The 22,825-nt window shown below is 36.5% G+C and overlaps 1 protein-coding gene across 3 annotated transcripts in view; it reads right to left on the bottom strand.

Annotated features, from left to right (window-relative positions):
- drd2a (dopamine receptor D2a) overlaps positions 1 to 22,825 on the bottom strand; it is a 51,035-nt gene that overhangs the window by 11,469 nt on the left and 16,741 nt on the right. For 2 of the 3 annotated variants that reach the window (XM_007549392.2, XM_016670243.1), the window contains exons 2-3: positions 12,583 to 12,893; positions 3,669 to 3,778 (exon numbers count right to left, since the gene is read on the bottom strand). In XM_007549392.2, the coding sequence (XP_007549454.1) occupies positions 3,669 to 3,778; positions 12,583 to 12,861 (389 nt within the window). In that variant the 5' untranslated portion in view covers positions 12,862 to 12,893. Of the gene's footprint in view, positions 1 to 3,668; positions 3,779 to 12,582; positions 12,894 to 20,815; positions 20,887 to 22,825 lie in introns of those variants that run through there. The other variant, XM_007549393.2, reaches the window with a different exon arrangement.

The following is a 22,825-nucleotide window of genomic DNA, read 5'->3' on the forward strand; positions in this document are numbered from 1 at the left end:
TGCCACCATATTCCTTATTTCAAAGAGCACACTTTTTTTTATTTTAGTAATATTATACTTTAGATTACTTTAGATTTAAACTTGGGGTTTTGCCTTGAGCTTGATATTCTTCACTATGTTGTTTTTTTTTTCTGTATTCCAATTTTCTACTGCTTTTCTCTATTATGTCTCTCCGAAGTAATGTTTGTCTGACCTCCTTTGTTTTCATCATGTAAAGTATTTTGAAGTACCCTGTCGAGGAAACGTGCTGCACAAATAAACCTGTCTTGGCTTCATCACCCCAAAAGCAGGACTTCTGCATCTTTAGCAGAAAGAACTGCTTGAAAACATTTGTCTCTGTGTAATTAATCCATATCATGTTTGAATTGCTGAACCAAGCTACTGCAATAAATCATTGTTTTTAATAAACCACATGTGACTGTGATGCGAGTTCCACGTTTGTGATCTTCCCACTATATCCTAGTAGTTCTCTGAAGGATCTCAACCAAGCGTTAAAACTGAGAAAAAGTCTTAATCTCACACACATCTCTGCTGTTTCTTCATTCCTGCCATCCATTAAAAAAACCCAAAACAAAAAAACCCACTGAGACCAGATCTGATCTCCGACAGCTTAGGATAAATGAATCCAAAATCAGCACAACAGGAGAAAATTATGATATTATTAAATTGTTTTTCTTCTACTTGAAGAGAAAAAGAATATTTAATGTAATTTACTAATCACTAGAAATTCGTCATTATATTTCTGATGCTCTTCCTTACACAAACCTGGTCGTGTCAACCTGGTTTTGAGCTATCTTGAACCACTATCTCAGGAGAATTGCAATCAATAGTTGAGAGTTTCTCTTAGTTTGTCTTATTCAAATAAAACAGGGGGGAAAAAAAACACTTTTGAGCATCCACTCAGGTCTTCATCTGAGTTCCTGGATGAATTCCCAGATTTTAAGAAGTAAAAACCATAACACAGTTGATGCTTTACTGGGGCTGAAGGAAATGGTTCATATATTTATTTTTAGTACTACGCTTTATTATGACTAAGGAGAAGAATCAAAATACTCTCTCCAAGTCAGTGACACAATTTCAATGTGCCCACAGTGAATAAGAGTGAAATGTCATCAGTTATTTTGTTTACTTCAGAACCATGTACCGTATTTTTTAAGCAAATAATACAAATTTTGAGTAGTTTAAGATGATTAGTTGAATAATATTAATTAAGAGGATAGGTGGTATATCGTGCTACAGATAATGACTGATATAATCGTCTGGAGTCACTGTAAGGGAACACTGTAGTTGTTTTTGACCAGGCTACATCCTTTAACATGCAAACAAAGCAAGTTTCTAAGACGTCCTTCTTATCCACATTTAGAAACTTGCTGTCTCAGATTGATCCTGAAGAAAATAGCCCAAGCTGTTTGGAAATTTCACAATGAAGAATTATATTAAGTCTAACATAATCAATAAGGAGGCTTTTCTTAGTTTTATTGACATACAGAATGTCATACTAAAAGGACCTTTTGAAAATAATAACCTTTGAGGTTGCTATTGCACATACTTATTAATTTAAAAATATGCTTAACATCTAGTATTAAACATACTTTGCTTGTTTAACTGCATTAACCCCACATTTCTGTATTAAGTATGTCTTTTTAATGGTCTGATGTAATATTCTAATTTTAAATGTCACGTTTCCGTTTAAGTGTAAAATTATCATTATTAACATATATATGGGTTTCCAACATTCGTTTGTGTGTAATTAATCTATATAATGTGTTTCACTTAGTGATAAAGTTCCTAAGCTAAACAGGCTTTTCAGTAATATTCTAATTTATTGAATGAGTCTGCATGATGGCTTCAAAGTATTAAGTTGTTGTATGCCATATTATGTTTTTAATCTGCATCCCTATGGTAGAATTCAGCAAAAAGGAAAATACATTCAGTTTCATTTCGTGTCTTTTCCTTAGATTTTGAAAATGTAAAAGAGATGTACGCTCTGCGATGAGGCAATTGGAAATCACAGAATGTGTACTGATGCAATTGTTGATGCAACTTGCATGGAACAGTTGAGCAGGACCAGACAATTTAATGACTTTTTAAGACCATCTGGCTAAAGCTCTGCCATGTACAAAAAGTGTAAATTTAGCATAAAATTACACAAAACCGTGCCAGCTGTTCACACCCTGAAGCACTTACCTTTTGTTTACTACAAATAATTATTGATCGACCGCATAAAAGAGGGTTTCAAAATCAAATTTTAAAGCAGCTGCAGCCAAACACAACATGCTTCGCTGTGTGAAATTTACTATTGACAAATTCCAAATCAGTGAAAACACATAACTGCAATAAACAAAGCAAAAAAACAATGAACATGCACAATAAAAGCCTACACGACTCTGCTCTGCTAGGATTAAATGGCAGAGAGAAGAAATTGGTTTTAAATGGTCTGACCAGCTCTCGTTAAAAAGGCAAGACAGTTCCTCAGATTAAAGGCCACCAGAGAAAGGATTTTGTCACCTCTACCTTTCAGTCTGAATCCACAAAAATCAATAGAAATAGATTTTTCATCCACTGTGTTCTGGTGAGAATGTGGGACTTTGAAAGTTCAGTCATGTAAAGAGCTGCCCTTGAATTAAAAGTCTTGTCAAATCAAGCAATGAAATCTTAAACACTACCATAAAATGGGCAGTATACTGTACCAGTGAACTAATGCATCTGAAATTTAGCACAGAAAAGGGCGTACACCAGAAATACATTTAATTATAGCGTTTCTACATGAGGCAATCAGAGCAGTGTTCATGTCAAAATAAAGGAGAAGAAAGCAAGGCTTTAATGTGCCAGGTAGCTTTGACTTGACGTGGCATTTTATAGCCTGTATTTGTTCTGCTGCGTTTTGTTTGTCGGCTGGGTAGCTTTAAAGTGACCCGGGTTTTAGATTAAGGGTCTTTTAATTTGGCTTTTACTTGTTATGTTGCTGGTTTGCAGCTATCTAGATTGTTTGCTGCTATTTCGGTTAGATTTTGTTTTATAAGCCCTAGATTACAGCTCTGCTTGAAAAAAAAAAACATTTTGTATTATAATCTATGTTTTAGTTAATGTATTGTTTTCTAAAGCTCCTGGTGTGACTTTTGATTTCAATACCAAAAGATTATGGTTTAGGTTTTGATTGTTGTGATTGGCTGACAATAAAGTTTCAAACTGAAAACACAGCTGAACTAAAAATCGTGTATTAATATTTTTTCTCTTTCCCGAAGTTTGAACTCCTTCACATGATTTTGTCTACAATATAAGATCGTTTTTGTAAAAAATGTTTTTAAATTTACTGGTAGATACTCTGTGATACCTGACATTTTCACTGGCTTATGCTGTCTTCATAGTTGAAAAAACTTTTTTTCTTTTTTCTTTTTTAAAAAAAAGGTCTATTCATGTTATATCTGTGGGACATCTGGTGGTCCCTCATTAAAAACAAATGTTTCATTTTCAGATTGTGTGCAGAGTGAAATTCATGTCTGAAAAGGCCATTTACTCTGTAAATAGACACAACGGCCTGGCGAGTCATGCGCCCAGAGGTAGGGATTTATTTTTTTATTATGCAGAAAGAAGCTAAATATTTCCATTGATTTCCATCCTGCAATTATGAGTGACCACACTTGGCACATCTACAACATCAAACTTACCGATCGATGCTGATGGCACATAGATTGAGGATGCTTGCTGTACACATCATCACATCAAGGGTGACAAATATGTCACAGTGGATCTTGCTGAAGCGCCACTCTCCCACTACCTAGTGGAAAAAAAGACATGAAGCATTCGCAGTTTACTGAATGTCAGCAAAATACATCCGCACAAATCTAACGCAAATATTACACCCTCTTTATTTTCAGAAAAGCAATTGTTAAACATTTGTACATATTTTTGGTGTATTATTTCCTCCCTGGTAAGTGGAAAAGGACCAAAATCAACTATTGGTGAACAGTTAACACTTTGTATTTTTATTTCTGCTGAAGTACAACCCAAGCATAGTTTCTTGAAAAAGCAAAGAAGTCACAAAAAGAGGAGAATTATAAAGCAGGGTTGACTAAAGTAAAGCCTTTGGCCCCTTGAGATCATTTTGGTGTGGACAATTCTAGAGTCTTAGAGTATTTCAAAGTCACTCTATCAAAATCATCTAATTTTGAATCAATTTTATTTTATTTTTTTGGGGGGGTTAAAGAACTCCCTTGTAACAAACTCTTGCATGGCTTAAATGTCCGTGAGATAAAAATCCTACAACATACATTACAGTTTGTACAGCCTTCTCTCATGAACAACATTGCAACCTATTTATATCTATACCAGAGTTGGTCGCCATGGTTTGGTCAAATGATGAAACCCACATCACCGGTGATGCGCTGACAGCTCGGATTACGCCCACCCCAGCTGGCACAAGATCCTACCTGCTTCCTCCCACAGCTGCGTAAAGGGTAAGGGGGATGCAAGTGTCACGGGGCACCTCCTGCCTCTCTGCTGAAAATTAATCTTTGTCTCAATGATCTGTTTTCAGATCAGCTTTTAAATAAAAGCTGCACGTTGATGCGGGTGGGATTACACTACGGAGAACCGTCCAACGAAGCCTTGACTGCCTCACTTCTCAAAGGCTCTTTTATGCTCTAACATCAGACAAGCCGTCTGCACTTGACATTTGCCTCCTCTGCATCTCAAAACAATTATAATGCCCTCTGCATTGATTGAGAGTGTGCACTTTTCTGTCGTCACCTGGTTTCCTACTCTGGAACAGCAGCAAGCAGATATATATCAGGACACACTTCTCTCAAAACCCCTACAACGCAGCTGTTTAATCTTGAATTCTCAGTAGTCCTGGAGCACAAAACAATATGGATATTTAAAGTCGAAGAAGTTCAGAAGAGCATTCAGGGTGGTTTAGAAAGGTATATTTTAAAATTAAGTGGCATTTTACAACGTAATTGCTAAAAAAAAAGTAGCTAAAATGGCAGACGATGATGTTGCTTTTCCAGGGAAACATATTTTTTGATAAGTAGAAATTGATCTAAGTTTATCAGTTTTTATTTAATTTTAAAAGTGCATTGGTATATCAAAACTCTTGTGTAAAGATGGTTGGGAAGTTGTCAAGGTCTTTTGGATTCGCTGATTTTGAACATGCAAGTAAATAAAAAAACAAGATTAGCATATCTGGTTATGGATGATGGTAAAATACCATCAGTGCAGTGGTAAAAAGGCTCTGCCTGCTACATAACAGGGAGGTTGGCAAGGCAAAAAATTTCATCATAGATATTTGTCAGTAAATTAAATGTCAACTGTGTTTTTAGACATGCCAGCTCCAGTAAAGCTGACACAATTGATGTTTAATCTCTACGAAGTGTATCACTTTGATAAATACAATTGAACAATCTAAAGCAAAATGAAAGGGAAATCCTTATGCAAACCCATTGAGAAAATGACATTTAAATAATGATCTGGCCAACAATGTTATGTCTGAGAGAAAAGTCATAAAGTGAGGTCTAGAACTTAAAAGAAATGTCATTTATAAATAATGTCTGTCCACGTTGGAGCTGGATGAAAGAAGTAACTCTCTCATAATGGTTAAAGTTTATTAACCCTTTCATTCATGAATTGTGATCCTTTGTGTCAGGATTGTTTTCCAATTTCTTTTGATTGGAAGCCTAATTTTGTTAACCATTCTTCAAAATACGCACACATCCTTATCAATAAATGTGGAGAGTGCTGTAAATGAATTTGACCAAAATTAGAAGTCTAAGTTGGCAAAAAATAATCTTTTAAATTTTAAATACATTTACTGCACAATCCTGAAAGTTATTTATTTCTCAGTTTTTTGGATTTACTCTCTGATCATAAAAGGAAAAAAAACAAAACAAAAAGAGAAAGTCAAAATTTTTGACTTAGTCACCTTGATGATTAGTAATGTTTGTGCATTACTATGATATCGAAGCTAGTTGCTTCGATATCATTGGTAGAATAAAAGATTTCACCCTCTTCAGTAAGTTTACTGATTAGGTTTTGTGAATTCAGACTGACATTAGCAGTGCACTTTTTCTTTGCAAATGTTTGCCCAACTGCTTGTTCAGCTAGCCAGCTGGCAGAAAGAGACATGTTAATGAGACTTTAAAAGGAAATCTATTCAAAGTCGTCCATACTTGTGATGTACGGCAGGCTGCTTTTAAGCAAACCGTCACTGTAGTTCTCTGTCTTTGAACACTAATTTCAAAACGTTATTCAAATATGCATGAAGGAAGGAAATTATATATATGTGGAGAGTTTTTCTTTACTTTAGAAGCTGGTGGGTAAAGATGGTGGTTTCTCACTTGTATAAAAATTGCTTGCGAGGCTCTAAAGCCAGAAAAACTGTTTTGGGTTTGAGTTAAGCCTTAGATGTTACAGTCCACCGCACATCCACACCGTTTGTTGTCCACCCTAAACTCTGCCTGTCGACTTCATATTGCATTTCGCCACACAAAACTAACAAGGCTGCAGGCTTTTCTTGGATTTAAGGATCATAAACTTCCATGTTTAAAAAAATAAAATAAAATCCTGCTTGCAGTCAGATGTGTCTCTTGTAATACAATATGCTTTATAAGGCATAACTTTTGATCTATGGGGAAACGTAAGAACTTTCTTGTTTTACAACATAAGGCCTGAGAGGAAAGATTAGGCAGCGGGCCAAATCCAGCTCTTCTGTTTCCCTCACACTACAAAGCACATCTGGGATTACAACCTTTGCACAAACACTTGTGAGAGAGGACAGAAAAGTGCAATCTCCTGCTTTCACATTAACAACGAACAATGTGAATTCAGACACAATACCAAAATACCATTTGCGACATTCAGGACAAAGAATGTGGCAAGAGAGAACGAAACAAAAAACAAACAAAACTAAAGTAAGAACTGGTTGTTTTGCTGTCTCTGGTCATTTTCTCAGACGTGAAAAAGGGAAGTTTGCTGCTGGTTTCTAAGGTGATTCATGACATGGTCACTTCAGGGCTATAGCTATTGCTGTCAGTATCCAGGATTGATATGCAATTAGAATTTCAATTTGCAATTGGGAGGTGATTGATAGAGCAGATTGATGGCTCTGGATATAAACACATCCTGCTGCTATGTTCATGAATATTACAGCAATAAAAAATATGTTTAGAGTGTTTTGTTACAATGCTGTCATCGCTAGTACAAGTTTAATTTTTACATATAGGGCAAAGAACGTTCATATAAGATATAGGGCAAGTTATTCTAAGAATCATTTGTCATTCATTATCCCATTTGATTTAAAAGTGTAAACATATAAATTCACCATTTTCCGTAGATCCTTGCCAATTGGACACGCGGCAAGTTACAGCTGATCATGCTATATTAATTCATAGAGTGTGAATTAATATCACTCCGAGTTCAAACAATGTAATGATGTTTTCTAAATTGCAATCATAAAGCTGCTCTGAACTCAAAAATAATACATCTCAAAAAAGTCAACACTGATACGAAAGTAAGTTTATCCAAGACAAGAGGAGCAACCAAAATGATCATTTCCCTCTGATAATAAGATATAATGAATCCAAATAGAAATGTGAATGTAAATTAGTTTTTACTTTCTCCAGGAACTTACATAAAAAGCTGCACCACTGTGTGCTGTAGCAGATGATAATTGACATTTATTCTAAGTGTCTTTCCACTAATTCAGATCACGCATAATTTTCCTTCCATGGGCTCCAAAAATCCGTCACACATGGAAAAAAAAAAGCAAAAACTGTGGTAATTAATGCAAATCTAGCATTTAATAATAAAGGGCAAGTTGAATGCTCTGCCCACCTTCTGTGACTAAGTTATGCTAAAACATTATTAACACGAGAGCCTTGGTCACAGACATGGACACCAGGATGAAAAAAAATGCAGGCGAATGATAAAAGAAATCTGGTCTATGAACCAGGAGTTACCAAGATACTCTAAGAAATTTGAGCTTAATGTCAAAAACATTAAGCTCCAACAATAAGAGACTGAAGAAATCAAAAACATTTACTGGAGGAAGGTGTGGTGTTGGTAGATCTTGACCATCTACCAACACAGTGTCTCTTTGTTGTTGTTTTTGTTTTTTGCAGATGAACTGTTTACCTCTATATGACACATGTAGAGCTCTATACACAGTTTCCCTTTTCCATTTTGTCTTTTTTTCTATCTTCCATACATTCACATAAAATTATATTCTATCCAAGACATACTAACGAAAACAAAAGTTCATGTAAAGTGTTCTGAAAATGTAATTGTATTTGTTAAAGAAAAAGAGTTATCCAAAACAACCTGACCATATGTAAAAAAAAAAAAAAAAGGTTAGCTGTAATTAAATACATTTTTTGATCTTGTCATTCTGTTAGGTTCAAGAAAACAGAATCAGTCTTGTTAAACAAAGTACGTTAAAAAGATTTAAGAAGTAAAACATTATCCTTAATCAAAATTACCACAAGAACAAATGAAAATAAACTAGTAAAATATGTCAGCCTAAGGTGGGTTAAGAAATCATAAGTAATTTGAAACATTTAAATGTGACAAAAAAGGCAAAGAGATATCCAGGGAGGTAAACACTCTCGTTGAACTGTAGTTGAATAAATACTTGAGGCTGGTCGGGCTGTGTGTTGTTGGCTTTGTGTGGAGAGTGCTTGTCTCTGTCTCACCTTCAAATTAAGTACGCCACCCCATCGATAGGCAAACCGTGACGTGAAAAAAAGAAATGGGACGTGGAAGAGCATGGTGTTGGAGGCCAGGAGCAAAGAGCAATAGAACAATAGAGAGATGGATTCAGACGGTAGCATCTGAAAGCTGAGAAAAACTCCTGAAAAAGTGGTAGCATTAGGATGGATTTCACTGACACTGAAGGCAGTAAAACTGAGAGCAGATTATTAAATTATTAAACTATGCATCAGGGTAGGATCAGCAACAAAGTAGATCATGTTTCTCTCTTCAGTTTTCTGATGAATAGTTTAATTAAAATGTTCAATAGTATAAAGTATTTCAAGGTTGTTGTTTTTAAAAAAAAAAAGCAAAAAAAAAAATCAACTAGCACAAAAAAAAAAACCCTCATAGCACTTACAAGCCAGTGGGAATGATACAGAATAAAGAACCATTTCAAAACTCTTAACTTTTCTAACGGAGCCAAAGCAAAATCTTTGAAAAGCGCAAAATGTCTCATCCCTAGTTTCCACTGTTGACTGTAAGTCTTCATTCCGGTACAGCAGAGAGGAGCTGGGAAAGGAAGCTGCATTCTCAAAAATAAAATGTCTCTGTTTGATCATATCAAATGCAGAACCAAAAAAAAAACAAAAGTGTAATGGTGTTGGTGCAAATGTGACCTGCAGTTCTTTAACAAATTTACTTTGACTTACGTTTCTTGCTAAGTCTCCTTTTTTAGACACTGAGCCTCCGCCAGTCAACGTGACAGCCTTTACCCTCTCTGGCTGTAACGGTATACATTGTTATATCGTGCTAAAAAGGCAGAGCATTTTTTAATACTTAAAAAATTAAGTATTATGTTCGCATTTTATCATATCTTGTTAGCTGCAACTTGAATTACTCTTGAAAATTTTTCAAACTTTTGCTCTTATGTGTTTGTTTTGGTTCGTAGCACTGCTATCCATCTTGTCTGGTTAATTGGCTGCATCCTGAAAATAGACGGAAAAACATTTAGCCGTGCCCTTCATGTAGTGACCAAGGGAACAACTACGGACTGGATAGTTGTGAATTGAGAAGCTGTAAAGACAGGCAATATGCTTAAAGTGAAGTCAAAAGGACAACTCTGACCCACTATGAGAACTGTTTTGGGCTGCAGATATTTAATTTTTAATGAGCACTCCCTTATCTCCCCCTACACATACTCCAGCTCTTCAAGTTTTATTAAACTGGCATAACAAAGTTTTTATGATCCTGCCAGCAGAGAAACAAAATTGGCACAAAAAGGACAGAAACCTTGAGGATATATCGAGCATTCCTGTAATTTGATGCCGTCTATGTAGGAATTACGCTTGTCAAACCTATAGCCAAAAGTTTGCTGTTCCTTGTATTTGATAAATATTTCAAAGTGATTGCTTTCAGCACACACAAAGTGCCATCCTTAAACAAACACCTATGTGCAATTAAACCACTTTACACCTTCAAAGACTCTCCTTTGAGTCTTTGGTATGCCATCAAGTACAATTTTCTATTGAGAAAGTGTTATGGTGTAATTTGGTGCTTTGAAATGCGTCTGGCAGCAAATCAGCTCCAACTTTTATGGCATGCTTTGATGTGCCCCCCTCTGTGAGAAGCTAGCTGCCCACAACAACAGAGAGAGACGTAAATAACTTTGATAAAAACACAGTGTGAACACTCTGCCCTGTATTACGGCTCACAGCAATTACTAAAAGGTAGTTAAGAGCTGTTCTAATGGATCATGGAGAACAAAAAAAAAAATAGAGTCTGATAGGTGTGTTCCGAATGTTGTCTATGCCACGGTAAAATCCTAACTATGTGACTCAAAACATCCCCCCCCCACAGAGCTTAATTTCCTGGAGACCTCTGTTTTATCTTGGACATCAGTTCTGTGTCTTTTCTATGGTGGTTTACAAAACTGTGCGGTTTAAGTAAATCATATCTGCTGGAAAGGTCACTGCTCCTACTACAGGGGTGTCATAGCTTGGGAAAAACTAAAATAATAAAAAAACTAAAAAACTAAAATAAAAAAAAACTAAAATAATAAGTTTGCCAATTTTTTGTCAAGTTGTTTTTTTTTAATCAGGCTCATAATGTATTTCGTCAAAATAAATAAATTAATTAAAAAATCTCATCTCGTCTGATTCCCCTAATCCCTATGTCTGTTATAAGTTCAAAGGTTGCAGCTGGAGCAGAGTGCAGACGAAATATTCAGGGACGAGGAGGACAGAACCAGGTCACATGTATGTTGAAGAAACCAGCTGGAAAATGGGAACCAAGTGAGTCTAATCAGGGGAAGTCGAACAGCTGTGGGAGAGTATTTGGCAGGGAAATAGAGAGAGAGAGAGAGAGAGAGAGAGAGAGAGAGAGAGAGAGACTAACAATAATAAACACAGGTAAGATGGAGGGAGCTAAAATAGACACAAAGGGAAACATGTCTAACACTAACACAAGAAATATAAACTAAATGCATAAACAGAACAAAATTTTAAAAGACAAGGAATTAACTAATTAGGTGAAATCTTACCGCAATAAAGAACAGAGATGAATAAACTAATATAGTAAAAAAAAACAAAAACAAAAAAAAAACAAGCAACCGAAAAAGAAACAAATGCACTAAAAAACTGCCTGGTTACACATGGTCTAATGGGCTACGAGTATACTCAAGTTAAAAATTGTTGTTTTCCAATGTCACTGTAGGCTGGTGAGCAAAGACAGATCTCAAATAATAAAAATGGAAATCAAAACCAGAGGAGTGTGGAATATAATGTCAACGTTTTGACGGATTGCAAAGATGACACAGAATTGTCTAAATATGGGGTAATAAGAAGATTTATGGTTAAGTTATTTATTATTTTATTTTTATTTATACAGTACCAGGAAAAATGCAAGCATATTTTCTCGAATAATTATTTTCCTCACTTTCTAGAAACTTGACTGGGTTTTTCATGTTAATTTGGAGGGGCTCCAACATTTTTGAAACATAGAAATTTGTATTATTCTATTATAAGAATTTAAGCTTCACATTTTCACACAACTGCGTTTGGATTTACTTAGAAAAACAACCGAGTACAAAACACACACAGAGGTTTTCAAACAACGTAACCTCCCACTGATCACTGATTAGACAATTTTACGCTAGAGCAAACATTTTTTTGTGGGCTTTTAGGAATCCTAAAAAAAAAAAGATCAAAAAATCTCAATTGAGCTACACTGGATTAAAGGCATCCAGGAAAATTTATTCATAAACCAATGACCTCTAATAAAAATGGTTGGTCTGACATTTTGCTGTTGTCACATATCTGCTAAATCACAGGCCTCTGACCACTGCATGGCTCCTGTTTACAAGACTGATGTGAACATGTTAACCTTCACTCTTGTTTTACCTTGTCCCTGCGACCCGACGATACAGCCGCAGCGAGCTTTATCGAAGCCTTTTTCCGCCAGTGTTTCACCAGAACTACGTTTAATCTAAAAGCATTATCTGCCCTGACATGTTTTACCCTCCAGTTGTGAATTTTGTCATTTAAATTAAGTGTTGTGTTTGGATCTTCGTCATTTCAGTGCTGTCCAAACGTTCCAGTCACTTATAATACTGGAAATAAACACAGTTGTTGCAGGGATATTGCTCTGCTGCAGATGCCTTAGTTTTCTAACCATTACTCTTTTTAATCTTGTGTTTGTTTGTTTTTATTTATTTATTTTACAGATGTAATACACAGAGAGAAAGTATAAAATGAACAGAGAAGAGAGAGAGAGCATGTCTCTGGGCTAAGAAATGTCAAGTTTTATATCTCATTACAAAGAAATATGGGTGAAATGTGTTTTGTTTTGTTTTTGTTTTTTTGTGGCTGTGTGTGTGTTTGTGCATTTCTATCATCCTACCTCCAGGTAGACAACCCAGGGCATAACCAGGGTGGCCACCAGAAGATCAGCAACAGCCAGGCTGACGATCAGGTAGTTGGTAGTGGTCTGCAGAGCCTTTTCCCTCGACACAGCCATGCACACCAGAACGTTGCCAAAGACAATGACAAAGATGAGCAGCGTGAGGAGCATGGCATAGTAGTTGTAAAGATGCCTCTGTTCTTGCTCTGTTTCGTTGAAGTGCCACGTTCCGTTATCGTTGAAACTGTCATTGTAGGCATACTGGCCAAAGACATCCATTAGCTGTGAGTGATGGAGGCCAGGGAGTGGCCCTGCAAGACAGGTGAGACAGTATTTCAATGTTGAATTCAGTGAATTGTTGGCAAACAGGAAGATAGTCCCCGGATAATCTTTAATCCTTTAGTAATTGCAGAACAAAAGCAGCTTCTCGATTGATCTTTTAAACCCTGCTGGGCCTGGTGATGGGATTGGACTTGATTTCAAATTGTGATGGAGATTGGAATCAAAACCATGACAGGTTCGATAAAGTTAAAGCGACAACAAAGCAGAAGATTCAGAGATTATAGATGTGGCTTTGAGCAAAAGTTTGCATTCCTCACAGGAAAATGTGACATAAAGGAATATTAGTAGTTGGACTACACTCATATGTTCATGTGTATATTTACACAGCATGTGAAACAAACAACAACCACTAAAATATTTCCTTATATGCACTACTTTCTGGTGCTCAGCTGTACATCATGACAGTAAAAAAATATTGAAAGTGTGACGATTGACAGCACTAAGACCCTCCCTCTGGCTCTGATGGGTTTTTTCTGTATTTCTGTATAGATGGCAGCAGAGTCATAGGGAGAAGGCAAAGGAGCTCGATTTTTTTTTCCACAGATTATCTGTTGCATATTATAACATAGTGATAGTTTTATTTTTAATAAGTTACATGTAGAATTACACAACTGGACACACAGAATGTGGTTAAACCAATGACCAATCACGTCACCTCTTGGACGTCTGCAGCTATTTAAATGCATCTAACAGCACAGCTGTTTGGATGAACACGACTCCCATGCAGGTTGAGCTCGCTTTTGTTCTGCCTCTACTATTCATGTGCAGGTTTTCTGCTGCCCTCTTGATATTTTTCCCCCTGAATGAATCAGATGCCTGCTACGAGCAATTGAGGCTTGATCATTTTAAAGCATGTTTGCAGACAAATAAAAGCCACAGTAGCCTGCTGGAGAGCCTGAAGCATGCCTGAAGACACGAGGTTTCCCGGCAGAGCGGAACATTTCAATGACATTGTCAATACTTGTCATTTTCCCTGTTGGTAGTTTTAACGCCGAGGCCGATCAGTTTATATTGACTGACTGCTCATATCACATCAGTGCATGTCTGCAGGATGTTTTTGCCTTAATGGTCCGTGTGTAAACTAAACAGCCAGTCATCAGTGCATCCCACACATTAAATATAGCAACAACAATCAAGAGGTGGCCTTCGGTTTTCCTCTGCCGGCTCTAAGCAACAAGCAACACAAAGTCACGATTACTTTGAAACTGTAACACATGAAAATATAAATTAATGGGTTAGTTAAACACAGCTGCTGAATTAATTGCAATATTTTAAGAACCGTGGAAAATGGATGATATTGCTAAAGTCGATGTGTGACAATAAGATTCCGTCCATAACTAACACCAAATTAGATTTAGCTCTTACTTAAAACAAAAGCAATCTTAAACATTCAACACCACAGTATTCTGAAGAAGATAATAGTTGTACAATATATGCCTTGGTGCCTACGCTGTGCATCAAAACCCAGCCTTTGCATGCACAATCTCAGAGCCCCCAAGAATAACCTCATGACAATCACTTCTGTTTTCTTATCTTATTTTTCCCTGGGACAGATTTTCTCAGCTTTTGATGTAAACAAAACTGCTTTACTGCTTGTGCACTGTCTGGGATGTGACACATACCAGATGGTTATGGGCTATAGAAACAGTCAGTTTACCTTGATGTGTGCTTTGCTTTTTTTTTTTTTTTCTGGATCAAAGTGACACTGCTGCTTGATAAAAATGTGATACATGAAGCATAGAACACTCCTTTCCCCGCAAGTCTATCAAAGCTGTATGACATTGTTTTGTAATAAACTTGAATGAAAATAAAGAGTCATAAACTCCCCTTGTGTCTGTGCATGGCTTTATGACATGCTCCACTCTTTCAGCTAAATCTGTTCTTCACCTTTTATCTGCACTTTGATTGGAAAAACAGATTTGCAGTCTGACGCCGAGGCAGAATCAAAATGATTTTCCATCCTTAACTTGAGCCAAGCCATTTTAGCTTAGCAAATTTAAATTATTTCATAGCTAAAAAAAAATAATTGTATTACTTGTGAAAGTGTTCCTGCAGTTTCATTATGGCAAGACATAACTGTTATAGATAGTTGCATTCATTTTCCCTGTAAAGGTAGCAAATGGCAGGATATATTTGGCTTAGTAAATTAAAATTCTGTTTTCACAATGTGTGTTTTTACATAATTCATGATCATTCTAATTAGAAATCTCTTCTAAACGTTGAGCATATTTGATCTGGGTTTGCTTTAAAATAACAGGTGGAAAAAACAAAGCACTTTTGTTACATTAAGTTTTACTTAAGAAGAATTTAAAATAGCAATGTTTCTTTCTGATTTCCTTCATGTTTGAGTGAATTGTTTTTTCTTTCATGCATCAAATGTTTTATTTATCACCATTTGGAAATTGGCTGCAAATAAACATCAAGGTTTTTCCAGTTGAGGTTTTATCAAACAAAAAGCTACTTAGTTCTTGTATTACCATTCTTTTACTCCTACTTCAGCACAACCCTGTATGGACTCTAGTTTTAGGGATAACTCCTGTTCAAACCCAAATTCCAGTGAAAAGCTTACACACACTCAGCACTGACATGGATATCACATTTGGCATGTTTATGTATTTTAAGTGTTATTTTAAACGTGAAATGATTGTGGAAAATCGTTTATAAATTACAAAAATAAGAATTTACGGCAAAACTTTTTTATTGTAGATTTTCTTTTGGATTCTTTTTAGTCTAAGTCTTAAATACAACGTCAAATATTTAGGAAAATGGACTGATTCAGAAGTCTTTTCTTGACTTTATGAATTGTGATGTGATTTGCAATCTCCCAGCATAAATCTTTTTGACTATTGTATGTTTCTTCACATCTATCTGCATTGGTTTCAATACTCTTATGCCGCTGGTTGAGGAATATTCTTCCGTTGCCGCCATTCGGGACTGGGAGCCTAATATCAATGGAGAAGCAGAGTTGTGATGACTCGCTAAAGGGGAAGTATTGGGCAGGATAGGAGGTTCTTAAAGAGACAGAGGCCAATTTAAAAGTGTCTGATAAGGCTATGATGCTAAGTCAAACTTTGTTTAAGCTGTTTTTGATATATATGCAACATTTCATAACAACTGAAGGTAACATAGTTATTATATTAATGTTGCTATAAAATGAATAGCTAAATGTGACCGGCAAATACACAATACTCCAATTTCAAAAAAATATTTATTTCGGGGAATATAAAACAGATTTTAAGGGAGCATCGATGTTATAGTGGCTGTTAGAATAATAAAAAAGCAAAATGCAGTGATGGATTTTACCGCATTGTCATCTGCCAATTCAGAACCAACGTTCAACAGAAAAAACTATAATGATACCTACTATGCATTTCTCTTAACAGGCCCAACACTATCGCTGTAGAGTTTCACAGCAGCAAAAAACTCGCTAGCAGAGAAACTTATATCACCGTGGCTACCAAATGTTAAAGCTAAAGCTCTAGTCTTTGGGACAACAACACCAAAAATTGGACATACTTACTTCAATAATTATGTACAAAGTTGTTGCAAAATACAATAAACAAAGCATAAGCTATCCCACAACAATTGAGGAGCATTTCAAACTGCTTGCATCTGAAATGCATGAAGCAATTTGCTGTAATGTACTATTTACATTAGGGTAAGTGCAAACAGATGAGTCAGAAGAGGACATGGTTTCTCATCAATACTGCTTTTGTTGAGGTTGTAATGTTCTTAAATCGCCACAAGGGGGTTTACAGCCTCAATGCCCAGAGACTTGCACAAAAAAACAACAAAAACTCAGTTCTATGTGTTTACGGTGTCATTGCTAAACATATTTTATTCATTTCACTTCTATGAATTCTCTTGTGAGTTGTAGGGAGATTGGTAAGTGACCTGAGCTGCATTGCTGTGAACCATTGACTTGTAAAGGCCAGAACTTTATGTATTCTTGTGTGACCTTTGCAGCCATAATACAAGCACCCTTTGTTTTTATTTTTAAGGTCCTTGAAAATCCCTACTGATCACAGCATTGCAAAGGACAGACAGTTCCGAATAGTGTCTGGTACATCTAATCCACAGCAGACTTTAATGTCACAGAGCCAATGAGATTACTCACATTTTTGAGAGGCTATTATGATGTGTTTGGCCTTGAATATAACTGATGAATTAAGGAAAACTATGTTAGAGTTAAAAGTTCATTTATTCAACCAACTCTCTTTGAGAACTAATTATTTAGCTCCATGCAGGAGCTGCTCTGGAAGGTTAAAAAAGCCTTGGGAGGACGAAGAAGGATTAAGTGAGGGGCAGTAGAAGAAGGAAAGGGAATTGGAGTAGGGGAAAAGCATGTTCCCATTAGGGCAGGTAAGCAATGCTCTGAGGCAGCTGCCTGTGTGTGTGTGCCCTGCAGATGCTCTGCGCTGTCTAATCTTATTTGTTTGCTCAATCTACTTCCTTCGTTGCAATATTTGAAATATCTCTCGCTGCTGACCTGGTAGGTAGTGCTTTCCTGAGCAAACAGCATTGGCTTCTATCTAATGTCTTGAATCTCTGCAGAGTGCAGCAAAAGGAAAGACAGAACACTCTCCCTATTTTCTAGGATTTTAAGTACTACTACCACTGATGAGCGAAGGGAAGAACACTGAATATCTCTTCACTGCTCCACTAATTGGTGGTATTAATAAGGTAAAAAAAAACAATTATACTTTGTTCTAATAGTAGATGAAGCAGGAAAAATAGGCAAGCTTGCCATTCACTGCAGACCTTATGAACAGTGGATTAATTCTGCATGTATTCACCAGTCGGTTGCAGAAGAAAACTACAGAATGTGTTACTTTTTTTGGAATATTTATTTATGGAAGTCTATTTTAGATTTATCAACATTTACAATACAGTTTATATTACACTTTGTATTAAAAGTGTCATAATTTACCGAATGACGCTTTATGACAACAGTCATAAATATTCATGAAGGCTTATTCATGTTCATGACAGGTGTTATGTCAGGTTTATGACGGTGTCATGTCAGTCTTATTCACCCCCCTTCAAATAAAGTGTTACTGATCAAACTGCTGCAGACCAGTTAGGATGCTAATGCTGATCACTGTCCACTAAAACTGCTCAGAGCAGAGATGTATGTGACATGACTCGCGCTTTCTCTCACATGACAAGGATAGTCTACCAAATGTGCCTGACTTACTGAAAGAACTAAAGGATAAAAGGCTAGTGGGGAGAGGCTGTGCATTGATTTTGTTAGGAAATATTCTACTGAGAAACCTTGGGCGCCAGTCATTCATGTGGATGTTACGCATACCACTACCCTGAGCGTTGTGGTTCTCCTGGTACGCCATTTCTCTAAGAATAATATTTCCTGACTCCCATGGCCTCTTTCAGCAAAAAATCGTTCTGACAGGGTTTGAGATGCAAAACAATGAGCTTAGAGTCAAGCAGGTGGTCCTAATGTTATGCCCCATTTTCTTCTTTTTTATATGATAAAATTATAACATGGCAAAATCTGTTTTGTCTGGTTGAAGACGGATGTAAATCATTTCTGAACCTGTTAAAAATCATGTAATTTTGTGCCTTAAAACAGACAGATTGTTATTTTCTTTGACTTTCTCCTTCCTTATTTATTGTCTTTGAAGACTTGCATCAGGGCCAGACCAATCTGAGGGACAAATCGGAGGTCAGGGTAAGTCATCTAAATGGGAAAAACCTTTTTTGCATCACAGTTTCTAACATGCGTGTTGAACACAAAGTATGATCTTTCAATGCTCATTTTTTAAATGCCAGTAGTCTTGGCTTTGTTTTTACTGGTGAGATTAAGAGGCTTTTTTACTCAGATTAATGTCATAACTAAAATTCCTTGAACTGAACATAGAAGGAAAATCATTTTCTTCTCTTTTCTACATCTATTTTGTCTTCCACAGTCACTTTTTCCCACTCAAATGCATTTCTTTTTCCGTCTATGAATGCAGTACTCCAGATAATATTGGGTTAAACATCTTCCTTAAAACGCCACTTCACCGTATGGACTGTGGTTACAAGCGATCTAAAGCTTTGATTTTCAGACTAGCATATAATGCTCCAAGTCAGCCACAGTGACCCTCCAAGTGACCTCTGAAATCCAGAGTATTGGGCTCTGGATTTCAGCCAGACGTCAAACATTCAGACAAGCGCTGCAGTTCCTCTGAATTTACTGAAGGAATTAAAGGACTCGGGACTGCTGTGCAAACAACTAAGCGCTTGGTGACAGATTTAAGATATACCTGCCGTCTCTGTAAACGTTCTCAACTTTGTGCTGCATTTCTCTAACGGACAGACGACGACAAGCTGGAGAGCTTACACCTTCAACTTGGGAGCCAAAGTTTTCAAGCCGCACAGCTCAAGCATTAAGTAAAATGGCAAAGTTGTTTATTAAATACTTTTAATCAATGCAAACGTATTTTCTAAGAAGATGTAATGCAATTCAGATTTACTGTTGGCCACTGTGTAATTGAAATGGCATTGAGCAGCAAGCTGTGTGAAAAGAACAAGATTACATTCTGCATCTTAACACCAGGCTGCCACCTGGACTTTGTCTGTGGTAATCTTTTTATTTATGCAGTGCACTAAACATTTATTGACACTCGTAGTAAAGGCACGCCTTAAAATAAGAGTAATATTTATGGCACTAGTAAATATCTGCACATTCATTTTATGGGGGAGGGAATTATCCAAGGCTAGAAAAAAAAAAAAAGTCTGATTGCCAGTGCTGTAATTATCGGAATCCCTAAGGATACAAATTAAATTGAACTAAATCAAATTTTACTTGCAATTTATTCTTAATTAAGAAACAAGTCAACTTGGCAGATCAGTAGTCAAATAGGTCTAAAAATAAATACATAAATGCAAAGTACATTTAATTCTGAAACAGAACATTTACTATAAACAAAAGCAATGAAAGGTATTACATGTTGAATTATACCTTTCCTCCTGGTTGAACATTGATTCAGACATTACTAATGTTCCTGTTATATTTAAGTAACACAAACAATAAACTGGAAAAAAAATTACATTACTGTTATTAATGTAGCTTACAAATTAAAGCAATATTGTCAGAGTTCTAACAAACAGAAGTTCTCCTATCTCATATGTGTCTAATCAATACCAGTTTCTCTGTAATTATTTTCATTTCCTGCTTGCACAACATCTTTCTTTTTTTTCCTGTTTCCTTTCAACAACAATGACATTGTGATTCTCAAACAAAGAAAATGGAGGTTTCAAAATCAGCTAACCTTGTCACGGATCATTATTTTTGGCAGCTTTTATGATATTTAATCCTTTGAGGTGCAGCAGCAATTACCACCTTTCTGCTTCTCTTGTTTGACACTTAAATGCATTTTTTTTTATCCTGCCCATTTGAGGGCACAGCAGGCAGCAGAAGACACCCATTATGGGTATTACAGTCCTCTGTATTGTGTGTTTTTTTTCTCCCCTCATCTCAGGAGCTGCTGGGTATTTGGAGAGCATAAATAACTAAAATAGTAAATATGGTTTTTGGTAGGAAAACACACATAAACTAAGAGTGACCAGGGTACAACTATATCTTCCCTGATAAAAACTGAAGTAGCCTGGGGGTATTTTCCATCTTCGTCTATGCAAACCTAGCAACCAGCAAATAAAGTTTCACATTTATTTTAGCAAACTAAATGTGAAAGCTATGATGAAACCCAGTGGAGCATTGTTGATGGAATTATACGAAACTGTTGCACCAGTTATGTAAGTTATTACTATCTGACTTATAAAGTGTTCAGTATCTTTAACTGTAAGATATTGGGACTTTAAAATAGGCCTATAAAAATGCACACTTTGAACTTTTTAGATTTGCATGTAAAAGTGTAAAGTCCCTCACCTTTCCACCTTTGGCTTTGTTATAACCTTAAACTTGAATGTATTTTCTCTATAATGATTCACATGTTTTTCCCATGCATATTTCTGCCAAATCCCTCTGCTCTAATCAGCCTCATTCAGCCCACCTGTGCCATGTCTAATTGTCTCCCTGCCTCACCTGTGCTAATCTCTGCCAGCACAAATCCGGTGTTTCCTCCACACCCTCATGCGTCTCCAGCCCTCCAGTCATTTGTTGGCTTATTGGGTTATTGCTCTCCTTCCTTCGCAGTGAACAGTGCTAAGTTTACCTAAATTGATTAGGCAAACTTTTTGGACTTTAATCCAGTTAGAATTCACTCAGTTCCTTTTATTACTGCTGTTTGCTACACAAACTTCATTAGGTATCAATGTATGATACAATTTTCTGTCATTTCTCATAAATTCTTACCTACAGGCCATATACATAAACTTCCTTCCTGGCAGTGGTCAGCAACACATATATTTTCTCCCTGGATTAAGTATGCACAAGGGTTTGTTCATGAGTGAAAATAATCTTCTTTCAATTACCATAAATAATAAATCGATTAAAGCCTATTACAGGGTTTAAATAGTGTCACTCCAAACTTTGTTCTATGACACAGTGGCTACTTTTGGACTTTTACTCCAATTCAACTAATGAAAACACTCCTAATTTACTTGTTTTTTTTTCTTTCTTTGTTGCATTTTGTTGGAAACATAGCTAGACTTATTATTATTATTATTAATTATCCTGACCAAGGAAGCACATGCTGAAAAATTGCTTCCTATGATCCAGGGTTATATTTTTTTTTACATTTCTGACTATAATCATTAACATTTTTAAATGTATTTATTTATATTACTGACTTATGATAAATGCCAAATAAACAATAATATAGAAAGCTACCAAAGATCCAACGGGAATCGCAATCTGCATGCTTAAAGTTACCCCTTGTACTGGGTTTTATAATGAAGTGGAATGGAAGCACAGATCCCCAACTAACAACTGATTGTGGTATGTTTGGCAGCAAGAAAAGTTTAGCTGTGGACATTGAACCAGCTGCATCCAATTCCGGTTGCCCATTGGTATTTACTGAGCTCCTGAGACCAACCCGTTCTTCCAATGTTTGCAGAAGTAGTGTGCGTGCCCATGTGCTGGATTTTATACACAAGCGTCCATGGAAGAGGGCTGTATTCCTTTCATTTCAGGAGTAAATTGAGCCAAAAGTATCACCTGCAGCAACACAGGACCACGGAGCCTGAATCAGCAGATCGATGAGTGGGCTCTAACCCCTTAAAACAGTCAGTTTGGAGTCTGCAAATGCTGAAAAGATGCACAGCTGTTCAAAAACCATTTTGCAGCCAAATTCTGCATTGCTTTCGAATCTGTGCCATTTGAGCACAATGGGATGAAAATGGACCACCCGCCCGTATAGGTTTGCCTCCTTAAACGACCACAGACTCACTCTGCAATGTAGAATTCATGCTCTTGCTTAGCATTTAACAAACTGCACCAAAGAAGCCCAAGGAAGAACATTGTGTGAGAGTGAAAAGATGGTTGGCATAACGTAGCTAAAAGACTGGAATAAGGATAAAGAAATGGTTAAGGCTGGATCCTCACTATTGTCTATTTTAATGGAATTGCTTCAAACCCTTTGAATTGATATCCAAAGCAAGCACCGGCATTTTGAAAATGTCCTTTTGTTTCCTTCCTCTCAGCTACCGTCCACAGAGACCTGCAAAGATTTCATATTACAACCAAAGAGATGTTCAACCATGAGACGTTCCTCCTACATAATAATAATTGTAGAGCAGCTTTACATTATTAAAGACGTGGCTCACAGAGCAGCAGCCACAGCGTATCCACCTCTCATCATTAAACAGGTTAAATGGCACAATACCCCAGACGATGACCCCTGGATCATGAGCAGTTGACCTCTCCTGGATGAAATCCTTAAATAGCTTGAGTGCTCCTCCTTCCTAAAATCCTGCTCTCACATCTTACTGCGTATTT

The sequence above is a fragment of the Poecilia formosa genome, unplaced genomic scaffold (assembly GCF_000485575.1).
Source record: "Poecilia formosa unplaced genomic scaffold, Poecilia_formosa-5.1.2 Scaffold31, whole genome shotgun sequence".
In the NCBI taxonomy this organism is placed as follows: domain Eukaryota; kingdom Metazoa; phylum Chordata; class Actinopteri; order Cyprinodontiformes; family Poeciliidae; genus Poecilia; species Poecilia formosa.